General features: G+C 42.4%; 1 protein-coding gene across 3 annotated transcripts in view; it reads left to right on the top strand.

Moving 5' to 3' along the window:
* The window catches only part of itga8 (integrin, alpha 8), a 40,629-nt gene extending 15,042 nt beyond the window's left edge, over nt 1-25,587 (top strand). The window contains exons 13-31 of one of the 3 annotated variants that reach the window (XR_012596205.1): nt 803-1,000; nt 5,721-5,766; nt 5,900-6,007; nt 10,508-10,563; nt 11,551-11,708; nt 11,861-11,992; nt 12,996-13,063; nt 13,636-13,783; nt 14,600-14,692; nt 18,169-18,248; nt 18,686-18,766; nt 20,031-20,136; nt 21,301-21,459; nt 23,131-23,247; nt 23,337-23,450; nt 23,717-23,818; nt 23,915-24,037; nt 24,120-24,646; nt 24,710-25,587. Coding sequence is in view for 1 of the 3 variants with exons in the window: in XM_074653795.1 (XP_074509896.1) it covers nt 803-1,000; nt 5,721-5,766; nt 5,900-6,007; nt 10,508-10,563; nt 11,551-11,708; nt 11,861-11,992; nt 12,996-13,063; nt 13,636-13,783; nt 14,600-14,692; nt 18,169-18,248; nt 18,686-18,766; nt 20,031-20,136; nt 21,301-21,459; nt 23,131-23,247; nt 23,337-23,450; nt 23,717-23,818; nt 23,915-24,037; nt 24,120-24,209 (1,979 nt within the window). In the remaining 2 variants the exon portion in view is untranslated. Of the gene's footprint in view, nt 1-802; nt 1,001-5,720; nt 5,767-5,899; nt 6,008-10,507; nt 10,564-11,550; nt 11,709-11,860; nt 11,993-12,995; nt 13,064-13,635; nt 13,784-14,599; nt 14,693-18,168; nt 18,249-18,685; nt 18,767-20,030; nt 20,137-21,300; nt 21,460-23,130; nt 23,248-23,336; nt 23,451-23,716; nt 23,819-23,914; nt 24,038-24,119 lie in introns of all 3 variants that reach the window. The other 2 variants (XR_012596206.1, XM_074653795.1) reach the window with 2 other exon arrangements.

Genomic DNA, 25,587 nt, shown 5'->3' on the forward strand with positions numbered 1-25,587 from the left:
GGGGTTTTAAAGTTATTGTTCAACATTTTTGAAAATATGCCTTTTCACTTTCTTGCCAAGAATAATTGATACCAGCCTCATATCTATCACATCTAGCTAGAGTCAGGAGACAATTCTCTTAGCTTGCTAATGTTAATTGTCTACTATCTTGAGGACACTGGAGGACACAGAGGCACATGAATCTTTTCAGATTACCTGTCTCATGCACTACTATCAGGATATAGTGATACATTTTATAAAAATAACTTTTTTTAATCATATTTGCTCCATTTCTATCCACTGCAGCTTTAATTAGTGAGGTTTAGGACACATCCAGGCTTCATATTTCCCCCTGTTTCCAGTCTTTAAGCTAAGATAAGTAAGTTAGAGGCACACATGGCAGTGGTATCGATCTTCTCATCTAACTCTCGGTAAGAAAGCGAATAAGCATATTTCCAGAAATGTCAAACTATCTCCAAACAGTATAGTTGCCAAGTCAACCTCTAATTATTTCTCACTTATTACTGGGGGATATTTAGCCAAATGTTTGCCATGCAGAGCACAATACTAAGTAACCGAGAACTAGAGCAATGACCTAAACAGTGCCCAGACAAGACAAGATTAAAAGATGAGTAAAACAAATGGAAATTAAAGCAAAGAGGTAAATGATCATGCTGCCATGGTCCCCGCAGTGCAGGTAAAGGAAGGTCAAGCTCTTTTCCTTCTCTCTTTCCTTCTACCTGTATGTTTCCCTCTGCTTCTGTCTCAGAGGGGCCTTAACCCTGCTGATGTCTAAACCATGCTTGTGTGTGTCATCCGTTAGACGTGGCGGTGGGCTGTCCGTTCGGAGGCGAGGATCGTGGAGGCAGAGTATTGATCTTTAACGGCAACAAAGATGTGTCCACGCAAGGCCTGACGCTGAGCCAGGAGCTGCGAGCATCCGGGACCCCCGGTGGCAGCTTGCCGGGATACGGATTCACCCTGAGAGGAGGCCAAGACCTGGACAACAATCAGTATCCTGGTAAATACTCACACTCAACAAGTCAATCCTTCTCTGCTCAACTCCCCATGTTATAATCAAAATTCTTTCTAAGACTTGCATTCCTTCACTTCTCCACTTTCCTTCCAGCTCCTCTCGTTACAGCCTCCCCTCCTCTTCATTCTTGACCCCCACATTTCATGCTTCCCCTCCCCAACCCCCATGCACTCCTCCACTACCATCCCCATGTTTTCCTGTATGACTTTCCTCCTCTTCTCTGGTAAAGTCATCAGTCAGACGAAGGGGGTATAGGGATGAGTGCCAATGAACTGCTGCCGCATCCATTCTTCAGGGATTTATAGTACTCAAGTAGGAGAGAAAACACAAGATTGAGAGAAAGAGGTATAATAATACATTATCCGCATGTTCAGTCTGCCAGACATTCAAGCCTCGACCCGTATCCCTAAAACTATGAGCAGACAATACAGCATGCAATCAAATTACATGCAGGCACACTTTATATGCCACCTACTCACTTTACCAGACACCTCAACCTTCTGACAAAACATACCTGAAAAGGAGGGGATTTTTTCATACGAGTGCAAAGCTGTTGTACAACAGTTTTTAGTACAGAAAAAAAATCCATTTGAAACAAGGCAGGTCTGTAAAACCACTGTTTTACTACCTAATTTTCTCCCTAATTTAAAGCCAATCTGCTCCCAGCATTACTTTGGCTTTGTGCTTCCACAGATTAGGCTGAAAAGGAGAATTTGTTTAGTTTTACCTTTTCTTTTCTTTACCCCCACTCCCTTTCCCCCTTTCTTTTCCTTTTCATTCTGCTGTAATAACAGATTTCTTCATTCCACAAACAGGATATCAAGGGAAATACACGCACAGGAGTACACACAAGTTAACATGTGTGGCTTGTGATCAGTTTCACTGGCGGCTGGAGAGTGTGTGTTGAGCGAGTGCCAGGCTTTAGGTCAAAGCTAGACCCTCTGCAGACCCACTGTGCAAATCAGCAAACCCCGAATTAGAAAAAACATTGTACAGTAAATACACACTCAGGGGTTACAGGTTGAAACTTGGGCTGGTGGAGGAGGAAGTGGAGTAGAAACTCATGGGTGGCATAGCTTTCAGCCAACACACACACACACCATATAAACATGCACACACACACAAACGTGCAGCACTTGTGTCGTCTGTCATTAGAGAGCTGGCTGGCGGAAGTGAAACACACACACACGTACAGAGTGTCGTTAGCAGGGTAGTAAAGTCACACTGTTCAAAGGAGCCAGGGATGTTTGATCAGTATTATGAGAGGACTGAACAGGCGTCTGGGAGGCCTGCTAACGCCGCCATATGCTCCCATAGATGTTAAATGACATTAGTTTACTGCAGGAACACAGACAGAAGGAAGATGACGATGAAGCTCCACTTTTAGCTTTAATGGACCTGTTTTATTTGTGTTTTTATTTGATAGCTTGCAGTAGGAAATTAAAGATGGAAAGACACAAAATGACAAAAATGTCACCCACACTAACGGAACATGTCCCCAGGGGTGTTTTTTATCTTGAGGGATCGCCTCGCTTCCCAGCATTGGACAATCAAACCGTTACCAACATGGCGGCTCGTTTGGAAACTTTCCTCTCTTATATAACGAAAATAGTTCACCGAAATGTGTTTCTGCGAGAAGAAATCCATGCAGTTGCTGATTCTGTCTTTATTTTGGATCGACAACGCTTAGTTTGAAAGTTCATCGTGAGTTTCCAGAGGTGCAGAGTCGCGCCGGACGCCCCTGATTTGCATAAAGTAGCCTAGACCTCAACTTCATGAAAATGAGGAGCAGCCAACGTGACGCCCCGTTTCTCAAATCACGCCGCCACGCTACCAGAATGCATTGCACGGCTGCTCACGTAGACAATGAATGGGAAGCGTGGAAAGGACGAAGGCTGTGAACATGGGGAGCTTCTGTTGCTTATGCAGCGGAGGTCAATGAGCAGAGTATGGTTCAGGCTAAAGGCTGGAGTTAAGGTTAGGGTCAGCTGTGTATCGGAAGGGGGTCAGATAGCCTCAGGGTGCATTTCAGGTTCAGCCGAGAGGTCAAAGTTCAAAAACTGACAATGTTTTACCTGCCAATCACACCGACTTGCTGAGAGAGTTACAGACAGAGACACGTCGGGGTCAGTGATTTGGATGTGTGTGGTGGCGAGGGGTCATTAGGTTGGTCATTAGGTCGGTAAGTAGGTGTAAAATTTATTACTGGGCTCCATGTCTACTCGACCATCTTTTGTACTTTGTCTTTTTCATCTTAAAATAGGTCAAAGTGATCAAATTGGTACCTTTTTCTTGTTTTGGAGCAATCTTTTGGCATGTTTCTTGTTCCCTCAGTATTATAGTTATATACCCCAAATGTACTTTTTAAACAAAACCTGCCATATTAGTCAATCCTGAGAAAGTCCTCCCTAATTTGTTTAAGCCAATTCCCCCATCTGCAGTGTGAAAGATGTACTTTTCAGGCCAAATAGGGAGTGTTGAACATGTGCATTAGAGCTGGCAAGTTACCGAATAGCCTTAACATCCCACACATGCATCCAAGAATTAAGAAATCCTCCATGTCTCTCTGAAAACCGCCTCCTTTTCCATTGAGTGCCATTGACCTTTGGCATTTCATCATGGAGGCCAGTCCCCTGCAGCTAAACAGGCAGTCGGGGCAGGCAGCCAGTGACAGCTTGACAGTCTGTCTAAACTCTGGATGGAGGTTGTGTTTTCACAGCCCAGGACAGACACCATCAGCTAAAGCAGCTCAGTTACAGACTATACCTGCACATAGACCGGCCATCAATGAGTGGAGTGTATATGAGAGTGTACGCACTGGTGTGTCCCACTGTGTGGGCATGGTTCGGTGTGTCTCCACACACACACACACACACACACACACACACACACGCACTAACCTCAAATCAACAGTGGCAGGCAAGCTTTCCTGTGCGTAAGGAAATGGGATTGACATAAAAAGGAAAGTGGGCCGTTATTTGATTTAGCCCACGGTGCAGCCATGCACGCACTCACACTCTCACACACACTTAACCCCATAGGTGCCCTGTCCACAAATCAGTCTCATGTCATGCGGTGGTTTTGAGAGCAAACAAAAGCGTGAGGATAAGGAGTACAGACAACCACTGTATCAAAAACTCACAGCTATGGAAGGAGTGGAGTTGGGTTTCCAGGTTACACAACTGCAGCAGCGGGATGGATGGAGGAATTTGGACTGGGACCGAGGTGGTCCCTCTCTGTCTCTCTCCGTCTGCTGAAAACACACCTTGTTTCTGATGGCTTTCACAGATGGCGGTTTAAAGGCCAAGTGCACTATCGCTTTCTCTCTATCATCCCCCTTCCTTCTCCTACTGCGCTCTCTTTCCCCTCTTTCCGTACCTCTCCAACTGCCCCGCAAAACCCACATCTTGAGGTCCTTTCTCGTTGCAGGCTTTTCGATACAGTACACACACAGAGCCACACACTCACATAGCGACATAGCACACTCCAGGGGAAGAGGGACAGGGCCTAAATGTTTAATGTTGTGGTTTCAGGGGGACTCGGTGACTGCAGCCAAAGGCAGAAACAGATGTTCCTCCTCTCAGATTCAATTAGTCCCTTTCTTCTTAAATACGCGGGAGAGGAAAGGCACAGCAAAATGACAAGCAAATACTAGAGTAGAGTACACTTCCACCAGCTTAGTCCAATAATGCCTGCGGCAGGTTACCACAGCATTTACACACTGATAGTTGCTTCCAGTTACTCTGTTTCTCAGTATTTGGTGTTGTTCACAGTTCTATGTCATTTTTAACTGACTAAATTCTAGTTTTTGGATAGTTTTTATGGCAATCTTTACAATTTTTGTATCATTTTATAGGCCAAACCATTAATAAATTAATCATAAAAAATAGTAAAAGATTAATTGATATTGAAAATAATAATTAGCTGCAGCCCTAGTTGCTTTTCACCAAGCAGCATGAGGTTATTCTGTCTTTCTCAGGATCACACAACTTACTTTTGCTGCGTCTGGCAGTGGTGGCTTGTATTCATTAAGTGCCTCTCTTCAGTTTCACATTGTTTTAATCAGCACTTGTGTGTGTGTGTGTCTATGTGTGTGTATGTGCGGCTTTCATTGGTATGTGTCCCCTAACCGCAGCCATTAAATACCAGGCCCTATTTTAAACTTGTGAGAGCCAATTAAAAGTGTGTGTTCATCACAAAACCCATGAAAACAAATAAAAAACGACATATAGATGAGATCTGTTGCTGCTTACAATTAGGAGCTGTTGGGAAATGTTGTTGCTAGGCGAAATGTGATTGGATCGATGTGAACCTTCTAATGGTGCTGGAATGCAGCGTGGGGTCCCTGTCTCGCAGCAGACACACACACACACATACATGCACGATGAACTCACAAACACATACATTAATGCATGTCGTGTTTATGAATTTAGTCTGAGCTGAGTCATGTGTGAAAAGAAAAGCATGGTGATATCAGACAAAATGTCAAGGAAATATCACAATGTGTGTGTGTGTGTGTGTGTGTGTGTGTGTGTGTGTGTGTGTGTGTGTGTGTGTGTGTGTATTAAATGTGAGAAGTCTGTGTTTGATGAAGATTGCTGGAGACCTTGAAATCAGTCCCATCTGTGGCATTCTTTGAAGCTCTCTATTCCCGTCTCTCTCTCACTCACTCTCTCTCTCTCTTTCTCTCTCTCTCTCTCTGCAGATCTGATCGTGGGGGCGTTCGGGGCAGGCGAGGTGTCGGTGTACAGGTAACAATGTACAAGTCGCTCTTCCTCTGAGTAGAGAATCTTTCTCACGTTTGTGCTTTTCCTAGTAGTCTGTGAGAAGTTTTCTTATGTCAGATTGTTTTACAGTATGTCTGTGTGTGTGTTTCGTATGTAGGTCTCGAGCTGTGGTGTCTGTGGAAGCTGCACTGATCTTGACTCCCAGGATCCTGAACCCCGATGACCGACAGTGTCACCTGCCTGAAACAGATATCATGGTTACCTGGTAAGATGAGCATGCTTAAGGCTGTCCCAGACTAACTAACTAATTAACAGATGTTGAAAGTGTTTGAGACCCCACACATTACGATAATAAGTCATGGTACATATAACAGTTTTGTTCCTATAGTGTGTGGTGAGCAATGATATGACCAAAACAGCACACAACACACTAACAGATTCCATTCATGAACAACAAGAATTCCGACTCTCAAAACCGGTAATCTCGCGACATCTCTCACGATCAACCTTGACTTTAGTGTAAACAAACATGGTGGACGAGGGACAGGAAGAATTAGTGATGGAAAGTCATGGAGACATAAAATCAACGAGTTGGTCCTCCATTTCTGAGGTCCGTTTTACTACTACTTTATGCTTCGCGTTTGCATTCGCCACGGCCGCCATGACCTGAGTATTTACCAGTTGTTGTCTGTCCTTCTTCAGTCAGCTTGGTTCCCAATTGGCTATCATTTGTTCCCACGTGACTGCGTCATCGGCGGTCCTCGGGGTTCCTCACACACAACAGGATATCAGATTGTAAATACTGAACGTGTTTAATATTTACTATTTGGATTTGGATGGACTTCGGACCCTATCGGGGATGTAAAAACACTCTTAAAATACCTCACACCACAAGAATATCTGGAAAGATAACCTTTAGAACGATCAAAAAATCGGGGCTTTACTGACAAAATCTTGATTCTTATGTAGTGCGTACCCGGCATTAGATAGTCTCTAAGAAAGATTTTAATCTCAACGAGCATTATGCAAGGTTAAATAAAAAAAGAAAATATACTACAGTCTTAAATGCACTTCATGATACTAACCCAAACCCAACTGACAAATGCTGACTTTGGAGTACCACACTGACAATTAAACAAGCAAAACATTTTTTCCCAAAGAATTTATAATTATAATAAATGTTCCTCTAGCTCTTTACCACAGATCACAATTTGTTGTAATTTACTCCAGCTGTGTGGACAATCCTCCACTTCCGTTTAGCATTGCATCCCCATCAACGCCACACTCAAAGTCAAGCTAAAAATGAAAAGTGAAATCTTTGCGTTTGCTTGATTTAGTAACATTTCCCGTTTTAACACTCCAGATACTCTTAGTTATAATTTATGTGTAGTTTTTCGAGACAGACCTTGTGTGTGTGTGTGTGTGTGTGTGTGTGTGTGTGTGTGTGTGTGTGTGTGTGCAGGTGAATCAAAGCTAAAGGGATCAAAGCCTTCAAGAAGACTAATGAGGCCCACTGCTATACTGAACCCCAGAGCTGTACCACAAATCTTACTGCTTATACTGTATCATAAAACGATATGCAGTATAAAGCATACACATTCACAAATCACACACACACTGACAGACGTGACAAATATTTCACCCCCGTGCTCTAGACGTTTGCCATCAGCCAAGGTCTGTTTGTCTGTGTGTCTGAAATACTCATATAGCCCTGGAAATGCAGATTTATGAGACCCTGCTATTAATTTAAAACAGCATAATTCTATTTTGATTATGTTATTGTTCCTGTGGGTAGCAGGCTGGCTTTGAACAGTCTGGGGGTGAGTTTAGTTGAGGAGAACGGGTCTAAAGGCTCCTGCAGCTCCGCCACAGTCTGTTGTTGGTCCAAACTTATTGGGGCTGAACCGCTGTCGGACTATTTGGACGGGAGAAAGTGTGCTCGGCTAGTTGCCATCATGGTGTCTGTGTGTGTGTGCGTAGTGGTGTGTGAGTGTTGGCAGCGAGTGGAGAGGGAACAGGGTTTTGGGTCGGATTGACAGAAAGCACTAAACTGTGGAATTCTGTCTAAATACAACTCAGCTTATTTAAATAAACCACCATAAAGTTTTGGTCAGAGGTATGGAATCAGATAGGACACATAGGACACGCACATGCAGAGAGTTAAACAGCAGCTTGTAGAATTAATAGATGGCTGATCGCTCTGAGAGTTGTGGACATTTTAGCCGTTTCCCTGTGGTGAGAGCTGGAGAGACGCATGATGGGAGGTTAGCTCCAGTTTGCGCCGCTCATGTATTACCATTACATTTGAGTCACAGGTTTAAGCATCAGATTTTTGGAAAAATAATTACCCAGCAATCTTTGAAAACCCAGAGGGTCGTTTAACAACACTGACCGCTGTTCTGAAGGTATTTCCAGAATCCTAAAAGACTCCTCAAACCACCTGGATGAAAAATATTCTCTTGGCTGCATAATTGTTTTCATTTTTACATAATTTTTTGGCATTTTTAAGTCTTTATTACAGACAGTGGAGTTGTGCTTCTTTTCCCTAATCCTAACAAATATGGTAACCAGAAATGACACTTCTCCTCGGTCAATTTGTACAACATGATCTAAAATTTTATTTAGTTATATCGGTATATATTTATGTTTCTTGTCAATACTTAATACAATATTCTCATACAAAATAACATTTGTGGCAAAGTGGCAATATTCTCGTATTAATTATATACTTGTATTTAAAATGTCTTGCTCATAGTGATGAACCAACAGAGAATAACTGGACTCTGCAGTTCCTCTCAGCTCTACAGAGCTTTATAGTGAGTTGCAGCTCACTGTTTCTAGCTCGCAAATTTACTGTTTTGGTTTCCTCTCACCGTTCTTATAGTCGTTTTTGGCTGCCAGCAAATAATCTCTCAAATCTGACTCTACGCTACCTACCTAGCCCCTGCAGACAGACAAAGTTAGCGACTAGCTGGTGAACATAGTGGAGTATTTTGCAACTAAAGAGCAGGATGTTTTTCTCCAGAGTTGGTGGAGACCAAAATTAGAGCTGAAAGGAGAGTGAATACTGGACTTAAATTCATCAGGTGGACAGAAACACGACTCCAAGTGTCGCTCAGTATCTGCTGGATGCGTAAATAAGCAACTGTTTTCTAACATGTTTCAACTCAAGAGGTGGTTGTATGTCAATGTTGTGTTCACAGCTTGATTCTGCTGACCCCAAGTGGCCAAAAAGCAATCTTCTGGGTTTTTCAAAGATCGCAAGGAAATATTTTTTTTTAGAAAATCAGATGTTTTGTTCTGTGACTCGATTGTAATGGTGATATATGAGAGAAACAAACTGGGGCAAGATGGATGAAGGAGTGGTGGAAAAGGAGGGGCAGCTACTTAATGACCACTCTTGAATTGAACGTTCTTACTCATTAAGTGGACCCGAGGTAGTCGGGGAGGGGATTTCTGTGTGCCTGTTTACAGGGAGGGCCGGCTAGCAGTGTGGAGGGTGGTGGAGCAGAGATGCATTTTGGGGAAAATTACATACAGTAATGACTAACCAGGCAGCAGAGCTGTTGTCAGTAAAATGTGGGTCATTTCCGCACTGCATACACTTAAGTTTGACACACAGTGCTTATTAGAGTCACACTTGAGCACACCCACCCAAAAACATGAAACACGCACATGCTTACATGCAACACATATTAAACATGCATGAAGCCACCTGGGGGAGGTCAAAATGACGTAGGGGAGCAATTTCTAAAATAGTAACCTGTATTTTATCACACACACATAAACTAACATCTGCGTCCCACACATTCAGAACGCAGGAAAACTAGCTCATCATTATTTGTGTCATCTAATGGGGATCCTAATTATTAGCAAACACTCAAGCATACACAACATCTGCTTTTTGGATGTTGGGGTTTGTTTACTGAAACCAAACAACCATTAATCACATGAAGTCATTTATCTCACGCCTAATATTGCTTAGTCTTAAGAATCAGGAGCGTTACGTCTCTAAACTTCCTCAGATTAGTGCCTATTAACAGTGCAGGGCTTCCTGTGTGGGTGTCACTTCCCTGTTCTTGATTAGAGAGGTGATAACACACACACACACACACACACACACACACACACACACACACACACACACACACATACATACATACATTCATACGCACTGAAATAGAGGAAATGCAGAAATGTTTCTCAGTCTCCCATGTCTGTGTGTCTAATTGAGTGGCTCATAGGACCCTTAGCGGTATTTCCCTCTGCCCCCTGGAGCACAGGAAGGAAATAATGACTTGCTAATGGGCAGCTTATTTATTTTTATAGTTTGTTTTTTATGATTTTGCATACAAATATGAAACAATAGTGTGGTCGAAAACGTCTGCAATGAATGAATACTGTCATTGGAGCTTAGTGTGCGGTCATGATTTCCTCCAATAAGTCACTGTTGTGACCAGCACCTAATTTGAACACTTAGTCAGAGCTGCCGCCCTTAAACCTGCAAGGCTCACTGTTCTTACAGGTGTAATATCCTGTATGATTTATCGGCAGACTCGTTATTGAAAAAGATCTTTATGGTATCATGAGGTCCCAATAGAAATTGGACTCTAAATATTGGCACCCGTGCATTTTGTTCACTTTGTCAGCGTTGATGTGGGTCAGTAGACGGGTAGGGTGTCTTAATAATGTACAGTTATCACATTACATGTTCTCCCCCTCTCTTGTCTATCTCTTTAACCTTCCTAATATTCTCTTCCTCCAGCCTGAAGGTGGACGTGTGTGCGGCAGTGAGCGGAGTGGGGATCCCCAGCTCTGTAGGTAAGCAGCTGTGCACAATGTGGTGGAATGAAAGCGGGGGAGGCAAAAGGGAAAAGCTCAGAGGGTGGGACAGCAGTCAGAGCCACCTCCAATGTACATCTCATTAGTGTTTCCAGCTCTGCTTCACCGATCAGAGTGGGGGAACAAAGGCAGGAGGGAGGGTGGAAACAAGAACAGGGTAGACAGACACAGACAGTGGAGGTGTAAAGTACATTGTTTCCACTGTCTAATGATGCTCTGTAGAGTAAAACACCTACAAACGGCTCCTTACTTCCTGACTAGTGGAAAGTCGTGTATACTCTTGTGCACACATAAAGGGATTGGACCATGTGGATTCAACAGTTAAGGAGGGTCTGATTGGCTGGATCACCTTATTCGATCTCACACTGTCACTACAATGGATGTATTGAGAGAACTGGATACAGCGTTGCAGGCGGGGCCCCGTTCATTCCTATGAAAGTTGCTCAGTTGCGCATGATGCCAAAATTGCTTGACTTCCGAGTGGAAAAGTACCCGTATCTTGGGCCCATGGAGCAGGCACAGTAGTGTCCGCTCGCTCACGAGGTCACAGCAGTCACACTGTCGTCACGGCTTGCTAACACCGCCTCCCAGCCCTGGTTCCAGCCTCGGTCTGAGTCTCATTCATCTGAACGGAGGAAGGGAAATAACTCTGGATTTGGCTATTAGTGCATTTTACAACTTTTAGGACCTAATGATTTAAATAAGGGCTATTCAAGTGTTCATACTGGGAAGTTGATTCACCTCCAAAAAAATTATCTGCTGAGTTACAGACGTCTCTTTCCCAATTTAAGTCTATGGGAAAAATTCTTACCGGGCCGAATGGCATCACGTGACAGACACGGAAGTTGTAGTACCGCCGTTTGGCATCAACGACTGGCGCTCTTCCTGGGGGCTTGGTCACTACACTCATGCTTTCCTCTCACTTCTCCATTCATCTCCACCTCTGCATCATTGCCTTCCTTCCAGACTTGAGAGCAGAGCTGCAGCTGGATTGGTTGAAAAGCACCAGAGGCGCAGTCAAGAGGGTTTTGTTCCTGGATACCCAGCAGCCTCAACGCACAGGGCTCCTAAAGTTGGGACACAACCGCCCACGTGCATGTCTGACCTACACCATTTACCTGAGAGTGAGCAAATCACACATATACAAACACAAATTTATGAGCTTTTGCATAATGTTGTGTTTCTTACATCATCTGTGCAACTGCTAAGATACTATTAAAACCAAACAAAGTTGACTTACTGCACATTTCTCACCTCTTTCTGTTACTCTTCACAGGAGGAGGAAGATTTCAGGGACAAATTGACCCCAATCTCACTGGCTCTGAACTACAGTTTAGCTCCACCCAATCATGGCCAAAACCTCCCACCTGTGCTCAACCATTACAGCAGCACCTTCCTTCAAGAGCGTGTGAGTATATAGACAGTAGAAGCATTATATTATACACATAAAGTATAATATTGTCTTCCTGATTTTCCATATTGTGATCTACTGCATTTTTGTCTGTCCTGGAAGAGGGATCCTTCCTGAGGTTTCTTCTTCTCCCCCACTTAAAGAGTTTCTTTTAGGGAGTTTTTCCTTACCCGAATCAAGGGTCTAAGGATAGAGGGTGTCATATGCTGAATAGATTGTAAAGCCCCTTGAGGCAAATGTGTGATTTGTGTATAGGGCTAAATAAATAACACTGACTTGACTTGACTAAACTAAGCCCAACTCTGAGCACATACTGCCAAATTTGAGACTCAAATCCAACCTGATGTTATATTTCAGTCACTCGTTCTTTGATTAAAATGCTTGCCTTGCCACAGTCATCTGCTCTACCCGTTAATATCAACTTTGCCTTTTCAAAGGATAGATCTGATGATCATTGCTGGTAAACTTAGACCTTCTTTCCAAGCAAAACTTTACAAATCAAAAACTTGACTATAAGAAAGTCTCTTGCACGGAAGTATAATAACTCAGTCAGGTGTTAAGAAATGATGAAAGAGCTTGCTGCACACCAAAAACTCAGCTCTGGACGAACAACTATTTATTTGTTAAACAAACCAGCCTGATGAAGAATATGTGAAACACGTTGCTTGCTCTTCCACAAAAGTGTTACAATAAATACCAAGAAGAGTAGAGAAACCATAGAGAGAGCGAAACAGAATGATTTTTATTACAAAATTACATTTTCAAGTAACCAAACTGAAGCCTGAAGTTGGGTGCAATCCAAAACGTATTCTTCTGTCCAAGACCTGGATAGCACAACTCTAGTGTGCGTGTTATGAGTCTGTATGTATACAGCACCTGCATCCTGGTGTGTCCCACTTGCATTTATTTCTATTTTTGGCTTCATGATGATGATGTGCAGTGTACCTCAACAATTTCCTCATGACGACCCCCCCTCTCTCTTTGCCCCTCTTCCTCTCAGGCCTACATTCTCCTGGACTGCGGTGACGACAATATTTGTATCCCCGACCTCCAGCTCTCTTCCAGCATGTAAGAGTGACTCGGCCACGCACCTCTGACCTCAACCTGTAAACACTCAACACTTCACACAGACACATATGCACACACAGCTAAACCAAAGAAATGTCTAGGTCTGTTATTCCTCACACAATGAGCAAAGTTTACACTGAAGTTGCACACATTATAGTCCCATACCATTACCATGTGGTGTGTGTGTGTGTGTGAGGGTGTGAGAGGGTGTTTGCGTGCATGTGTGTATGTGAATTAGCCTACTCTCTCTAGTGTTTCCAGCTGTATGGTATCTCCATGGCAGCGTTATACAAACATCCTGTCAGCCTCTACTGACTGACACACACACACACATTATTTTGGGGGTCAGGGGTATTGCATTCCTTTCAGCAGAGCAGATTGCACATGAGGAAAACCCATTCCTAAAAATTATAAACTAAATTTTACAAAAGAAATACAGGACAGGAGATGGAGATTATTTCATGTAACTGCAGCAAAGTGCTTTATTTTCTGTGTCCTCTACATGACTGAAAAGATTTATTTTCTCTGTGCACTGTTCTCTCTTTTTTTTTAAAAATAAAACACACACACAGGGACCGCTCAGAGCTGGTGATCGGAGACGACAATCTGGTCATGTTGACCATCACTGCGGTGAACCGAGGAGAGGGAGCCTACGAGACAGAGCTCCACACACTGATACCTCCAGAGGCTGACTATATTGGAGTAGAGCGCAGGGTGGAGGTAAATAAACACACAGTAGGGCTGTCCTCGACCAAAGAAATTCTAATACTCCATGTTTATCTGCAAAGAATCACACAAAAGCATCACTTTAAATCTTGTGTTTACCAAAGAAGCATGAAAAAAAGCATAAAAAAAGACTAAATGAATAAAGAAATCTTAGTCAACTAAGACCAAAACGTCCGATTAGTCGGCTAATCGACAAAGAGGGGACAGCCCTATCACACACATTTGTCTGAAATCGGTTTTTTTTATGTTAAGGGCCAGTATGGTGGATACTCAAAATAGAAATTGAGGCTTTGCCAAGTGATCATATTAAGTGAGGAAGTTAGCTATTAGAGGCTGCAGTTTCAGTATGACATCACATCCTGTTGTGTCTTTGTGGTGTGTGTTTGTTTGGAGTGATTAAGGCGAGGCTATCAGAAGGCTATGCTTTACTGGCAATGGCCCAAAAGCCCCTATTATGATTTACAAGCTGCATTAGTGACCACGGAAATGGAGAGGGTGAACGGCTGTGTATGTGTGTGTGTTTGCACGTTTTTGTGCGCTAATGAGTGTGTAATGGGGCTGTTTGATTGATGAGGTTGTTACTGTCAGAGCATTCATCACTCTTCCTCTCCTGCCTCCCCCCTCCCATCACTCCTTCTCTTTCCTTCTCTCCCCCCGCTCCCTTCCCGCTTTGATGGTGTTACACGTCCCTCCATTGTTCTTTTCTTTCCCCTCTTGACTCCACAATGCTCCCTATTAGTCGCTTTCATTCACTTTTGCCTCATCATCTCACTCACTGTCTTTTTCTCTCTCCTCTTTTCTCTTCTCTAGTCGTTGTCTCAGCTAAACTGCGAGTACAAGATGGTCAATGACTCCAGAATGGTGGTGTGCGACCTCGGGAACCCGATGGTGGCTGGGACAGAGGTGAGTTTTTGTACACGAAAGCACACACACATGCTTTTTTATTAAAACATCACTTTCCATGCCAAGAGGCTACGCATGTGTTACTCCTCAGGTTTAATTCACACTGATGGATGGTTTCCAATGATTACTGATCATCACCTTGACCCTCATTCCAACCCCCTTTGACTCCCTTGGATATGCTTCACACTCAATGTGTGTGCGTGTGTGTGTGTGTGTGTGTGCATAAGTGTGTATGCAGTGTTTGATAATAATCCATTTAGCTCTTGGATGGATGACACATGCAGGAAGTCAAGGCTTTGTAAAATAAAGAGTGGTCCTTTCCTACATGAAATTCTACCACGCCGGTGCACTTATGCGTGCCACAATGCATGTCACATGTGCTTCGGTGTGTGGTCAAGTGTGTGTATTACTGTGAATGGAGTTTTTTTCCGCTAAAGGTGTCAAGGCCGACACAGAGGTGCGTTCGAGCTCTGGAGGTGACACACGGCATACTGATAAATCAATTATGTGGTCATGTTTCACTGTTGGGGGAGGAGAGCACAACAAGACATGTGAAAGGGACAAGGCATGTGCACGTGAGTGTGTGAGTGTGTGAGTGTTTGAGTGTGTGAGTGTTTGTGTGTGTGTGCTCCCCAGCCGTCCAGATGTTTCCCATATTTAAATCTCCCCTTGCCCCATTGGACGTCCAGGAATCCATGAGCTTATGCAGAACATACTTCCATGTACCCCATACAGACTGTAGTTATATTGTGCAACGAAATAGTTCTCTTCACTGGAGTTCATTTGTTGTGCCGCATGACACAGCTGTAGTGCCTCGCTGAGCAGGGTCAGTGTAGGAGGTACATGCCTGAAGGAAAGCTGGTTTTAGCTTCAGTATGTGTGCCTGCCTGCCTGCCTGCATCTCTTATGCTTTTCTTTCTCTTTTGTCTTCATTTCAGTTCAATGAGTTTTGGTGTCATTAAGCAGAATTCAGCAAATTTTGCCAAAGCTTTGGTAGCAATCAGTGAATGATAACATTTATGATACCATTAATCATCCATCACTGGAGAGATCACTGGAATATTGTTGTGGTGACATGTTTAAAGTTTTGATTCCAAGTAAAATAGAATTGAAAACTACAAAATTAGTTATTTATGTTTTAGCTTTATGAGGAGCACAGTTATACGCACATCAACATGTGGGTGCAAGGCTACTGGAAACCAGCATTGATAAAAAAAAAAGTAATGCCTGCACACTAGGGCTGGGCGGTTTGGAAAAAATCCAATATGACAATATTTTTGACCAAATACCTTGATATCAATATTGCGACAATATTGTAGGGTTGACTATGGGATTGGTGCTTTCACAAAATAAATATTTACGCAATGGGATTTTTGATAAATAATCATCAGAAATGTGGATATAATGACTAAAAAGCAAATCATAGAACAGCCAGGACAGTCTGGTAAGTTCAGAAAATTACATAACTTACTGTAAAGTCTTTAAAACCAGGAAAACACAACACCATATTACGACATTTTGATATCCAAAATCTAAGACGATACTAGTCTCATATCATGATATTGATATGATATCGATACATTGCCCAACCCTACTGCCCACTGACTCCAAACTACACATTTATTTATATAATGGACACATTTCAAAGTCTGGTGGTGCACTGGTTAGCACTGACGCCTCACAGCAAGAGGGTCGTAGGTTCGAATCCAACTTGGGGCCCTTCTGTGTGGAGGTTGCATGTTCTCCCTGTGTTAGCGTGGGTTTTCTCAGGGGACTCCGGCTTCCTCCAACAGTCCAAAGACATGCAGGTTAGGTTAATTGTTGACTCTAAATTGCCCGTATGTGTGAATTTGAGTGTGAATGGTTGTCTATCTCTATGTGTCAGCCCTGCGATAGGCTGGCGACCTGTCCTGGGTGTACCCCGCATTCGCCCAATGTCAGCTGGGATCGGCTCCAGCCCCTCCGCGACCCATAGCGGGATAAGCGGTTGCAGATGATGATGGACATTTCAAAGTCAAAATGACAAATTTCATTAAGTTTAAACAGATTTAGATAAAGTGGTTTGGAGTCAGTTGTGCAGGAATTATGTTTTAGAGATGTATGAGAGTGTAACATGGTAGTTTTAGATGTCGATATTTGAAAAATATTCTTTTTAACATTGTGACATTAATTTCAGCCATATGCCACAGCCCTACATTTAAGTGTTCTCCATCTGAAATGTTTTGTGTATCAAACAACCCTGAAGGCTTTAAGCCCTGTAGGTGGCTGTTAAAAGTCTGTAGTTTCATTCCTCTTAAAGCGACGGTGGTTGAATTCATATTTGTTCCAATGGATGCCAATGGTGACAACTTTGTATGGCTGACAACAGTATTATAAGTTATAAGACAGTATTATAAAGGCTTTAGAAACTTCTCAAACTTCAGCAAACTTCTCTCAGCGTTGTGGTTGAATACATTGCTGTGGCAAAGCTTTGTAGCTTCAAGGATGGCAATAACCCAACACAGAAGCAGTGCATGTAGCCATATTGTGGCAAAATCGTAATTATTTGGAATACAAATACATCGGCAAATCTAACAACATTGCAAGAGTGCTTTGAGAAAGTTTCTGTGGATGTTTTGATGATTTTTATCCACCGTGAAAATGTACAATCCATTGTAACCAACATAAATTCAAGCGGACCACAGCTGCTGGTCTCTCTAAAGGACCAAACTACAACATTTAACAGACACTTTTCAAACTGGTGTGTGATGCTGAAAAGACAAATTTGACCTCATCAGACTGTTGTTGGGCTGTTCTCCTCCTGGAGTAGCTGATAGTGACGTCTTCTCTCTGAAAGACTCATTTGGTGTCTGTCTCTTTAGATCTTTCCGGCCTGACTTTGTACTCCCAAACCCCCCCGCAGGCCTGCCTCGTGAAGTGTTCTGCATGCTGTCATTTCCCGCTCTGGACCATATGTTTGATCTGTCGTTCAATAGAGCTCACACACAAATGTGCGCGTACACACACACCCACGTACACACACACCCACACACACACACACACACTGTCGTCGTACAGTTGATGATGAACTAAATCCTCCACGTGTTTTGAGTTAGCCAGGAGGACAGGGGATTTAAACTGGGGAGAGACAAGAAACTTAAATTTAGCTTTTAAGTGTGTGTGTAGTCTGGATTTTCTCCGATATTGGAATTCTTCTGTCGTCAACACACACACACACACACACACACACACACACACACACACACACACGCACACACACATGCAAACACACACACACGCTCCTCTGCCTATGTAGCAACAGAGGGGGATGTAGTTAACAGGGATTTTACTGTCTATTACTGGTCACTTTAAACATGATGTGGTCTTTGATATACAGATGCATCTTGTCTCTGTCTTTCTTTCCTCTCTATCATTTCTCTTTAACCATCCTCCTCTTTCTCCTCTCACATGTTTTTTATACGTTCTCTCTCGCCCAGCTGTCTGTTGGTTTGAGGTTTTCTGTCCAAAGGCTGGATGATGCTGGACCGAAGATCAGCTTTGAGCTACAGATCCACAGGTGACACGCCCACCAACTCTCACGCATACCCCCCCGTACACACACACACACACACAAAGAGCTGTTTGTCTTTCTTCTGAGCCATGTAAATAAGTCCTGTGTCTGTCTTGATCCTGTGGTTTGATGAAACTAACCACAGAGACAGAAGAAGAGGAACCCCAGAGAGGAGACAGGCTCTACACAACATGTCCACTGTTTGCTTCATTGAATTGATTTCCGATACATCACTAGACACAGACGGTCGAATGTTGGCCAAGCCCGCTTCCAGGGAAATTCATCTTGGAGTCATCTGAATATAAAAATACAGCTTTATTATGAGCTTTTGCTTTCACTCATTTTGTATCACAGCCTCCTGTGAAATGTTTGCAAGCAGATACACATTGTTTTTTATTTTATGCCTCAGATTTTATTTAAACTCCCTGTGCATCTCTCCACAGCTCCAACAAAGACAACTCCGACAGCAACCCAGTCACTTTGAATCTGTCCATCGTTGCCAAAGCTCAGCTCGATTTACGTGGGTGAGTCAAGCATCTTTGCATGTGAAAGCGTGGCATCTCCTCCGAGACACAGTGACAACCTTCTTTGTTGCCGTGTTTGTTTCACAGAGACGCACTTGATCTGGTTTCAGTCTAAACTTTTTGGTGTTTGCAGGGTATTACTGCCCCTTTTATAATGTTTAAATTTGCGGAGCATGTTTATATACAGATGGAAAACAGCATGAAAACACATTTCTAGACATAAATTTGAACTAATCATGTGCACATGGGATACTTGTGAGCCTCTGATATGTTCATGGATGCCCAGATGCCGACTGATACACACACAGACACACACTCACTTCAAAGCTTGGAGTCGTGCATTGCTTTGTTTGGGTGTGGTCAGCTGTACATACAAACAGAGGAGGACCTGGGATGAGAGATACGAGGAGGACATATGAGTTCTTGTGTTTATGTTGTGAAAGTGTCCTGCCTCAGCTGTGTCCATCTAGTATGGACTTTTTGCTTAACTCGCTAAATTGCTGCCCACTTAGCTTACAAAAATTACGTCACCAGTCGGAGGTGTAAACAGTTTGGCCCACTTAGGTCAGACTGCTTTGAAACCCTCAGAATGGTGTCATCAAATGGGGCAGAATCAGCTTTGCAGCAGTTACATTTCCAAAAAACAGTTTATTAGGTACACCTGTACAATCTAATGCAATCCACATTTGTGTTGACAGCATGTGTTAATTCAGTTATATGTTTTAGCATTGAGGTCATAGTTACCGATGGTGTTGTACTGGTGTTGTACTGTATTGGAAAATTAGAAACACTATAACTCAATGAAATGTAGTCCAGTACAACACCACCTTCAATAATAAACTTATAATTTACACATTTCCAACAATGTCAACAAAAACTGTCAGTGTGTCAGTGTGCTGACTTGACTATGACTTACCCCAAACTGCATGTGATTATCATAAAGTGGGCATGTCTGTAAAGGGGAGACTCGTGGGTACCCATAGAACCCATTTCCATTCACATATCTGGAGGTCAGAGGTCAAGGGACCCCTTTGAAAATGGCAGTTTTTCCTCGACAAAATTTCACAAAAGTTTGGAGCGTTATTTGACCTTCTTTGCGACAAGCTAGTATGACATGGTTGAGGTTGAGTTTTGATTTGTGATTTAAATGTGGACAGGTTGATGAAGTGACTGTCAACATTCATATGGTCAGTGAGTATTATATTTAGCCCTACCAGTGTGTATATATGCATCAGTGTCACCGATCTGTTTCTCTTCTCTTCAGGGTGTCTCATCCCTCTCAGGTGGTGCTGCCATTCCCACGCTGGGAACCCAAAGAGAAGCCTGTCAAAGAGGACGAAGTGGGACCACAAGTAACACACATCTATGAGGTAAATGCACGCCCTACATCCAACAAGCACAGCCGTACAGCTAATTCTCATGTGAAGAGGAAAGTAGAGGTGTTTTCAGAGATGATGAGATGAAGAAGTAGAAGGCTGAGTTGTTTTGTTTTCCTTGTTGCTGGTCACAAAGCATGTCTCAGTCGTGAACTGCTAAGATGAAAAGAGCAAGAAAAATAGGTGTGGGAAGTTGTAAATTAGGCTACAGCAAGAGGAGAGCTCTGTAAGGTGAAGTAAACAGCAACACACACACACAGTAAACCAGTAGCTCTATAAAGAATTGGGCTCTGGATGATCAAAGGTTTCCAGCTCAGGAGTAATTACTGCTGTGAAGGCGGGAAAAGGAGAGAAGTGGGGGGGGAACAGAGAAGGAGGGAGCAAAGCGAGGAGGAAGGAAGGCAAAGAGGTTTGTTCCTAAGACTGGACAGAGCGTAATGAGTAATAATGGCTGAGAGGAAAAACAAGGTCAAAGAGAGGTACAGACAAATAGATCGAAGGAGGGAGGATGGCAGACAGACTGGCGACAGTTTACAATAGGAGAATGTGCATGTGTGCGCCGTACATGTGATTTCTTTTTGTTTTAAAGGGACTGCTGCTTCATTGAATGGGAGTGCAGCCGCGTCTGGCCTGTCCTGCAGCTGATAATGATTTTCATTTGCGGTGCTTTTCCCAGTTGGCAGCTGCTTCTACTTAGAGAGGACAGAGTTTTTTTTTGCTCTTGCAGAATTCCTGCCCCGCAGCACCAGGATCATGTCCTGTTTGGATGACTTGCTTCAGTGTTAATGACCATGTGTGTGTGTGTGTGTGTAGAGAGAGAGAGAGAGAGAGAGAATACAGGTCGAGGTAAAACATGAGGATTTATTGAATTGATGGTTCATTTAAGCTCATAATTCATTTATCCAAATTTTTATGTGGAATGATGAGCCAGGTGATGCCGAAGGTTTTACTCGTCTTGTATTTCAAATTTCAATCCCCAGCGACCGAAGGCTGCATGAGTATTATCTTCTCTAAAACACAGGTGGCCTGTGTCATCATCGCACAGTTATGATAACCTAATTATAGCCTCAGTCGCTTGAGACCTACTAATAAGACAGAAGGGAGCCCAATACTGACAACCTTCTGTTTTCTTTTCTGTTTCCCTCTGTCTGTCTCCAGCTCCATAACTCTGGTCCCAGCAGTATTCAGGACGCTGAGCTCCAGGTCGGCTGGCCTTCTCGTTTCCGTGACGAAAACCTGCTTTATGCCATGGAGATTCAAACTGATGGACCAATTAGCTGCCAGACGAACACCAGCCTCAACCCACTTGGCCTTCAGGTAACACGACCATATATGAACATATACACACTTATGCATGCAGACACATATTCAAAAACTCATTTCAATACCCAAATATATAATTATGGACATTTTGCCAGCAGTGGAAATAAATATGCTCCTTAGTATTTCTAGCCACTTTCTTGCGTTCTATCAAACCACCACACTTCTATTTATTATATTGCTGGCAGCTTATTCATCCATCCATTTCTCCGTCATTTATACCTCCGTATTTAAAACATAATTGGACCCGATGTTCTTTGCCAGTTGGCTCAAAACGATGGCGGATGGATTATTATGCTTATTAGCAGAAATTAGAGCTGGAATAGTTTCCAAAATCCATGATATCATCTGTAGAGTAATTCAAAAAGAAAACATGCAGTGATTTCAAAAAGTGCCTAATTATGTCAGACAGTGAAATGTTACGAACTGTAATCATAAATGGAAACAAAATGAGATGGATAAACAGCCTGTGGTTAAAGGTCACATTTTTCTTTTCCATTTTTTCCTGATTTGGTCCTTTCCAATTTCCCAACATCTCCCAGTGTCACTGTCAATCCCTATGTGTTGACGAGACTGACTGATACACACTGACATAGTGACATAATAGTTTCTACATACTATGATTTGACTTTTTCTGAGTTTTTCCGACATACTATTCTATGACTTTTTTTTTTTAATTTTGACATACTATACTATGACTTTTTTATTTTTTTCGACTTACTATAATATTACTTTTTTTCGACATACTATACTATGACTTATTAAAAAAATGTTGACATACCATACTATGACTTTTTTTCGACATATTTTTCGACCTACTATACTATAACTTTTTATGACTTTTTTCGACATACTATAGTATGACTTCTTTTGACAAACAAACCATGACTTTTTTTCAACATATCATACTATGACTTTTCTTTTAATTTTTTCGACATACTATACTATGATTTTTTAATTTTTTTTACATACTATGCTATGACTTTTTTGTGACATACTTTACTATGACTTTTTTATTTTGTTGACATACTATACTATGACTTTTTCAACATACTATACTTCGACTGTTTTATGACTTTTTTCGACATAGAATACTATGACTTTTTGTTTTACTTTTGACATTGTTATCTGTCAACTGTGACTCGGGTCATTCAGTCTAATTTGCTGCCTGTTGTCAATCTTCTGTTGCTGTCAGTTTGACTCTATGAGCTGCAGTCAAGAGGTAAAATCTCTTCAACCTTTTGATTGGATCGCTAAATGTCGCTCGTTTTCACAGCTAGTGATTTTGTGTTATTTTATTACCTTTCTTAAAACATTTTTAAAATCTTACTTTACAAGCATTCTCTTTCCTCAGGTCCACCACATGAGCTGCATTAGAGTCCATGTGCAAAACATACCACACTAAACCACCAATATGTGAAAAATCAGTATGTTGTAACTAATAACTGTCCTCAAAAGGCCCAAACACATGCTGTAGAAGCTTTGCTTAAAGATAAAATAGAGGATTGTGAGCAGTTTAGCACTCATTTTCCTTCGTTTTCTGTTTCATCATCTCCCATTTGCAAAAAAAAAATCTCATTTCAGATTCATCATTTCCAGTTGAGTTGCTGAAATACAAAAAGTAAAATATTCAAAATGTTAATCACTCTCTCTCCTTTTCTGTCTCAGATTTCCTCTCTCCAGGACACACCTGAATTATTGGGTTTCTTGAGGAACACCAGCGCTCCACATAACCGCCACAAACGAGCCGTCACTGCCGCTGAGAGTTATAGCGGGAAAACCTTGGTGAGCCTCACATACATGTAAATTCTCTAAAGAAACTAAACCAAATGTTCATTAGTAATTCATGGGTATGTAATGTCTCTTCTCCACAGAACTGCACCAATGTCTCCTGTTTGAAGATCTTGTGTATCGTCGGCCGGTTGGATCGCGGGCAGAGTGCGGTGGTCAAGATCCGCTCGAGACTCTGGGCGCACACTTTCCTGCAGGTCAGTTCTTGAGCTTTTGATCATATCACATGATCTTCATCAGCAGATGGAGTTTGCCCAGTTGTCATCGAATTGTAGATGTTTAAATTTCCATTTTATTGAGTACTTCAGTGACTTTTCTTCTATGTTTGCTTAAAAGCTAAGGTTCAAAATTCAAATTAAACTTCATTAAATGTCTTACAACCCAACATAATAATTAAAATATGTGATGATGATGTGAAGTGAAATTATACCTTTTAAATAATAATGTTTTATTTGTCCTACAGCGGCGTAACGACCCCTACATCCTCAACTCTACTGTGTCCTTCATAGTCACAGCCATGCCTTACCGCAACCAACCCTCCACCCTGCCTCAGCACACCACATCGGTAAGATGCAGGCAGTAACACAAGTGTGTGAGTTTGACAAAAAGGACATGTATCAACACTTACAAACACCCAACTGTGTCTGTCTGTGTCCTGCAGATGGGGACCATGGTGTTATGGGGAACTCCTGATGTGTCTTTTGCTGTTCCACTCTGGGTCATCATCCTGGCCATACTGCTGGGGCTGCTGGTGCTGGCCATGCTAACATTAGCCATGTGGAAGGTACATACACACAACATCCAGCATTCCTTGTGGTAGATTGATTATCCAATATTAGACTAATGGGTTAATTTGATTTCCTCAGTGTGGTTTCTTTGACCGGGCGCGGCCACCAGCGGACGACAATGTCTCTGACCAGGAGCAGCTGACGTCTGATCAAACAGGGGACGCCTAGACGATACATGACAGCTCCCAATTGGAGGACTGTGGTTTGGGAGGGATGTGCACCTTCTGAGTAACTTAAATCAGATCTGAGATCTGCATTTGTCGGACCCTACATTCCATAGCTGGAGATCATCTGCCTCTATGGTAATGAAAATGACAGACTGAAGACTTCAGCGCCACACAGACTGGGACCAAAGAACGAGGTTCAAACCAGCCGGAGTGGGACCAAAACACACTCAGCAGGCTCAATCACACACATATGTCCATTGTTTATCCATTGTGATGAAGCACCAGGACCGAAGACAGAATGGACTTTGTTGTGAAGACAATGCTTTAAATGTTTCTGAACATTTCGATGTGTCTGTGTAAGTGGGGCACAAAGAGACTTGAGATCTATGCACAAGTGCTTTTGTGAGTGAGTCAGTGAGTTTGTGTGTGTGTGTGTGTGTGTGTGTGTGTGTGTGTGTGTGTGTGTGTGTGTGTGTGTGTGTGTGTGTGTGTGTGTGTGAGCGTGCGTGTGTGTGCGTGTGTGCGTGTGTGTGTGTGTGTGTGTGTGTGTGTGTGTGTGTGTGTGTGTGTGTGTGTGTGCAAGTACTGTACATATGTGTGTGTCTATTAGGTGCATCTTTCATTCAGTTATTTTCTTCACCTGATTTAATTTATCCAACTTTTCTCCTGTACACAGATTTATCACACACACATACATACAGATGCAGCCACATGCAGAAACACAAAGGCACAAAGTTGATGTCTATATTTATGAATGTATGTGCAATATTTGGGCGTTGCTGATACTGAAGCTTGTTTACACTGGCATTATTTTATTAGAGCTTAATGTTTCCATTGTTTATATATAATAATTGGTATATTAGATATTAGTGTTGCTGAACAACAAGAGCAATTTTTGGACTGGTTTACAGTAAAGCCCCACCACATAAGTTCTGAAAAGTGAGTAGACAAATAACTAACTTATTATTGTCTTGATAGAATGACCTTCGGATTTTAGCTTTAAGAAGAGACCATATCGCCATAGTTGAAGCCCTGCCCTTCTACTTTAAAGTTTGTGTATGTCAGTTATTTTGGATTTGTTTCTAACGTGAGTGACAGACTTCAAAAACTAGCTGTAAAGATAAACGTTCCATATCAAAAACACATTGTAGACAGTATGAGACTGTTACTGCACATACCGTATGGCATTTAACAGTCTGTTTAATGTTGTCATTTGCTTATCTGATATCAATGTATCGTGCACAGGCAGGCAGAACAAAGCGGTCAGGGCACCAACAGCACCCTGAATTTAAAGTCAACATTTAATGTGTCATGTTTGAGTCGTTATTGGTTTTTGTATCAAGTGTGAAGTTTTATCAGAATAAAATGTTGTTTGATTA

The sequence above is a fragment of the Sebastes fasciatus genome, chromosome 12 (assembly GCF_043250625.1).
Source record: "Sebastes fasciatus isolate fSebFas1 chromosome 12, fSebFas1.pri, whole genome shotgun sequence".
NCBI classification, from domain to species: domain Eukaryota; kingdom Metazoa; phylum Chordata; class Actinopteri; order Perciformes; family Sebastidae; genus Sebastes; species Sebastes fasciatus.